The sequence below is a fragment of the Falco naumanni genome, chromosome 5, assembly GCF_017639655.2.
Source record: "Falco naumanni isolate bFalNau1 chromosome 5, bFalNau1.pat, whole genome shotgun sequence".
NCBI classification, from domain to species: Eukaryota; Metazoa; Chordata; class Aves; order Falconiformes; family Falconidae; genus Falco; species Falco naumanni.
In genome coordinates this window covers 56,643,036-56,647,901 of record NC_054058.1, presented here as the reverse complement: position 1 = coordinate 56,647,901, position 4,866 = coordinate 56,643,036, and the positions used below count along the sequence as shown (strand labels likewise).

General features: G+C 38.7%; 1 protein-coding gene across 1 annotated transcript; it reads left to right on the top strand.

Moving 5' to 3' along the window:
• The first annotated feature begins 943 nt into the window (after positions 1-943).
• On the top strand, positions 944-4,030 carry IFNG (interferon gamma). The gene is made up of 4 exons (XM_040595710.1): positions 944-1,124; positions 2,557-2,625; positions 2,987-3,166; positions 3,869-4,030. Exons 1-4 carry the CDS (start codon positions 1,002-1,004, stop codon positions 3,989-3,991), a joined length of 495 nt encoding a protein of 164 aa, XP_040451644.1. The 5' UTR covers positions 944-1,001; the 3' UTR covers positions 3,992-4,030.
• Positions 4,031-4,866: the final 836 nt, after the last annotated feature.

Genomic DNA, 4,866 nt, shown 5'->3' with positions numbered 1-4,866 from the left:
CTTTTCACAGTAAGCTCTTTTCCCATGAGACCTATCAAAGTGGAGTTCAGTTCCTATACAAAAACCTTTCCCCAGCTATCCTCAAGACAGTTGTTTCATGGGGCTGTATGCACTTGGAGACTTTCCTGTCTGTCTTCCTCAGCTGGACTTTTTTTCATCCATGTTTTTCTGTTTTCATATTCTACCCACCTAAGTGCCAATGAATGGGCAGGTGGGAAACTTTAATTATTGCCAAGGAGAAATGAGTGTTTTGAGTACTAAATACCCTGCTCTGGCAGATGGTAGACAGCCATAGAGGAATTTAATATGATGCATCATTGCATCCATGCTGAACCTCATTTTCCCCGAGTCTGATTTGAATCCAGAGATGAAGAATGAGAAAGAGGCAGAAATGCACTTTAGACCATAGAAAGAATGCAAATAGTGTTTCACAAAAGGACACTGGTAGGGATAACATTTAGATCTCTAAGTAACTGAAGAATGTCATGGCAATCTCAGTGGTTACTTTAAAAGAATACTAGAAATGAGTTGACTGTTATACTGACCCTTTAACCACATGATATGATTTTTTTTCAAATAGCGTGTAAGAATATGTTTAAGCCACAATGCATACTCCTCAATCAGTATCATAATTTCCCCCTTTTCCACAACCACGTGTAAAAGAAATTTCAGAATCTGCCACGTAAATGTTACCCATTAATGAACCACTGAAAATTTTTCCAGCACCATGATTTAAGAAAGATGCTTTCGAGGGATTCCCTTGATTAGCCAAAAATGAAGGGTTCTTATCTCACACTATCTTGTCTAAATATACACAGCCTGTGATGACGAAATGAAAATTTTCAAGACCAGGTATAAATACTACTGACAAGCAGATGAAGTTCATTCGTCTACTTTCTTCTAATAGAAGATTTAACTATTAGAAGTTGAAGCTCACTGCTCTTAGAATCGACATCTCTCAGAACCTATCTGAGCATTTTAACTGAACTATTGCCAAGAAAATGACTTGCCAGACCTACAGCTTGTTTGTTCTGTCTGTCATCATGATTTGTTTTGGACGTTTTGGAAATAGTTCCATTCTTGCTCAACTTGAAAATGATATAGACCAACTGAAAGCTGACTTTGTAAGTATGGTCTTCTACTGCTTTTCTCTTCTTCTGCTTGTGCTTTAGTACAGTCCAGACTTGAACAGTGCTTGACATATTCAATGGAACAAATTTTCTGGTTATACCTTCTTTTAAACAAGAATATGGACAATTTCTTTGGTTTTGCTATCTTCCTTCACTAATGTGACTCAGTTTTTCAATAGTCATAGTTAATATAGTATGCATTTATTTCAGGGGCACTATTCCTTTCACAAGAGCTTCTCCTAGCTCCATTCAGCCTTTGATTACATGGAATGTTTTAAAACAAGAAATCTGAATGCAATTTATGATGAAGGAATGAATCTTGATTAAGTTTATTTAGATGCAATTTACTGACACTTTTTTAATTTTAGGTTAGTAATGTTAATGGGGGATTTAGTATTTGTTAACAATATAAACAAAATGGAGAAGAACTTTTGCTGTAACAAATGTATCTCATATTTAGTAGTAGTAGCAGTAGTGTGCTTCCCAAAGGTGCCTAGAGTCCCTTCTAATTACAGCTTTTATTCTCAATACATTTTTGGGGTTTTTTTCCCCTCAAATGCATGAAAGCAACTGCAAGAGTTTGCTTCTATTTTCAATTCTGATTTTGTCAGAATTTTGTACATATGAAAGTTGAAATTTAGTAGTCAAAGAATCACCCTGAAGTATCACACAAAGAAGCCTAGTGTGATGCTCCAGTGTTTGCAGACTGATAGGAAACTGGCTGTAAAAGTGGCATCATATCCCTAAATTTGCCATTAGCATAGATCAGAGAGATTCTCACTAGAATATATATAACCCTGTCAGAGAGATCCTGAGCTGTAGTGAACTTCTTGCACTGACATTAAAAACTCCGGTCCATAGCAGGTGCTCCCCACCTTTCAGAAAAGCAGCAAAACAAGATTTGGCAATGCGCTCAGCATGGGGAGCCAATCAGCCTAGGAGGTTTCTGTTGCCCTGCAAGTTTTCCCTTTGCACTTACTGTATTTAAATTACTGAGCAGACGAAAAAGGAAACAGTGACTGTTGTATACAGAAAGAAAAAAAAAAAAAAAGACACAGACAGAAGAGGAAATGATTCAGTTTACCTTTCCTTGGTAGAAGAATTGTATTGCTCTTTGTTTCCTAGAATCTGCCACAGTGTGTGTCTAACATCTGATGGTTAAACTCCATCCCTGCAAGCCTCTCATAGCCCACTAACCTTGTGTATTCCCATGCCTGACTGTGGGCTACTGGGCTATTCTCCAGTTTTATGAATTGTAGTTTTTTAGTAAAGTTATTTTGTTCTTGTTCCATATGAGATTTTACTAAGACTGGGTAAATCTGAGGCAACGGACTACATACTGGTGGACTTCAACTTACCAGAGAACACAAATTTGCCTTGCGATAAGTATTGTTTGTATAACATGTATGTTTGTTCTTCATTACAGAACTCAAGTAATTCAGATGTAGCTGATGGTGGACCTATTTTTGTGGACAAACTGACAAACTGGACAGAGGTGAGTCAGAATCAGACATGACAAAGCATCTCAGGTGCTTTGCAGGGCACTTTTGGTACAAAGCAGCTCCTAGGGCCAGTGTAACTAGCTGGAGTAAAATGAACACAAGCAGAGGCCACTTTGGTGGCTTGGAAATGTGAAAACAATCCTCATAAAAAGGCTTCCCACAGGATCAGGGTGCTTTATACTGCACCATGAACTGATCCTGAGGTACAGCCAAGCCCCATAGATGAGTTGCAGTATCTCCTTTATCATCCTGTTTCAAGTGGCAGTGAAACCCCCTGCATGCTGCTTTTTAGCTTCATTCATTTTCCTACTGATGGCCACTCACAGACCTTTCTTTCTGACTATTTTTCAACAGAGAAATGAAAAAAGGATAATCCTGAGCCAGATTGTTTCCATGTACTTGGAAATGCTTGAGAAGACTGACAAGTCAAAGGCGCACATCAGGCACATATCTGAGGAGCTCTATACTCTGAAAAATAGCCTTCCTGATGGCTTAAAGAAGATGAAAGACCTCATGGACCTGACAAAGCTTCAGGTAACCCTCTTCCTCTGCCTCCAAGGCTCATGACACTGTATTTTCCAGTTGAAATTTAAATATGACTCAAGCCGATAATGCTTCAGCAACCTGTCTGGTAACCCCCATCTAGCTTAGTTCACACTGGAAAACCTAATGTTTCCGGCTTCAGGGTCTGCTGCAGGTCTGTGGTGTGGGGTGTCAGTGTGGGGGCTGCCCTCCCCGAGTCCTGCTGGAGTCTGGCACAGAGGTGCTAGCAGCACTGCCGCATTGTCTGCCCACCAGAACTGCCACTGACATGCCTGTTTGTGGTTTAGAAATTGGGTGGGAAAGTTGTGCCCGGCTACAGCACGCCTCCACGGGTTTTGGAGGTTTATCAAGTGAGTGCCAATGACACAAACCACCGACCTCTGCAGAGGTGCACGGCCAATACCTCAGCAGTATTAGCTGCTTGCAGGTATCTCATATACCATTGCAATAACTACAGAGTAGTTCTGTTTCACAAAATATAGCTCATTTGTGACATGTTGCAAAGTAGCACAGAAAGTGGAAAACAAAAATCTGTGACAAAGTGGCTCTTTGTTGTAGGAATTAGGTAGTAGAGTAATTGGAAACTGCAGCTGTCCATCTGGTTTACCGTGGTAGCACTGTGGCTTGTAGGATGTGATCAGTAAACAGGATAGCTCTTGGCATGACCTTCACTCCTTTTGTTTCTTATAACAGATGAGTGACTTGAAAATTCAACGCAAAGCTGCAAATGAGCTCTTCAGTGTCTTACAAAAGCTGGAGCCTTCAGCTCCTCTCAAAAGGAAAAGGAGCCAGTTTCAGAAGAAGTGCAAATGTTAATGACATCACGTGACCTTCTGTACTGAGTTATTGTGCAAATTTTATGATGCACATTTTTTATTTCAATCTTTTTATTTAGTTTTTATACATTTATTTATTAATATTTAAATATTTTAAATAATTATTTATAAAGTAACACCAGTCAAAGTATTTATACCTCCTACTACTATGTAAGAAATGACTTCGTCTTAAAATCCTGTCTATCTGTTATATGTTTGCTGACCTGAAAATACAGAATGAGGCAATGTTTACCCAGTTCCCATATGGAAATCCTGAAATTACATGATACAGTACCCAGCTTTCCATCTGGTGCAGTCTTGAGAGAGGGATATTAGAAGACTAGTCTCATCATTCATCTGTTTGGCATGGATATGCAAGCACCAAGATGGGGAAGTTTCTGTACTAAGGAATACATTCGTATCTGCTTACTTCTAAGCATATCTAAATCCAAATCAAGCAACTAGACATGCTTAAAGATGAGCAAATGCTGAAGCACTTTTATGAACTGGGGAGTGATGATTAATTGCTGACAATTGTTGTTATGCACTGAAGTTACCAGGAGGCTAAGCTACTAGCAGCTCCAGGAAACGTGACTAACTCTATTGCACTGAGTTAACTTCAACTCATTGATTCTGAGACATTCTATATTTTTTATGTACTGAATCATTTCAATGTGTCTGAATGTAATTTTATTTATTTGGAGGTAGTAGTACGGAAGTTTTTATCTTGAGGACTTTATTTTTGTACTGGAGTATTATTTAATACTTTGGATTTCTCAATGGAAACTATATTATTAAATAAAAAAAAAGAAAAAGAGAAAGTGTGCCTGCATATTTATTCACCAGAATCTCTGCAAAAACTAGAATGCTAATCTT

Bases quoted from the DNA above. Each gene is read 5' to 3' on its own strand.
- IFNG (XM_040595710.1), top strand. From the start codon at position 1,002: ATGACTTGCCAGACCTACAGCTTGTTTGTTCTGTCTGTCATCATGATT. The intron at 1,125-2,556 runs GTAAGTATGGTC...TCTTCATTACAG, and splicing joins ACCAACTGAAAGCTGACTTT to AACTCAAGTAATTCAGATGT. The intron at 3,167-3,868 runs GTAACCCTCTTC...TTCTTATAACAG, and splicing joins TGGACCTGACAAAGCTTCAG to ATGAGTGACTTGAAAATTCA.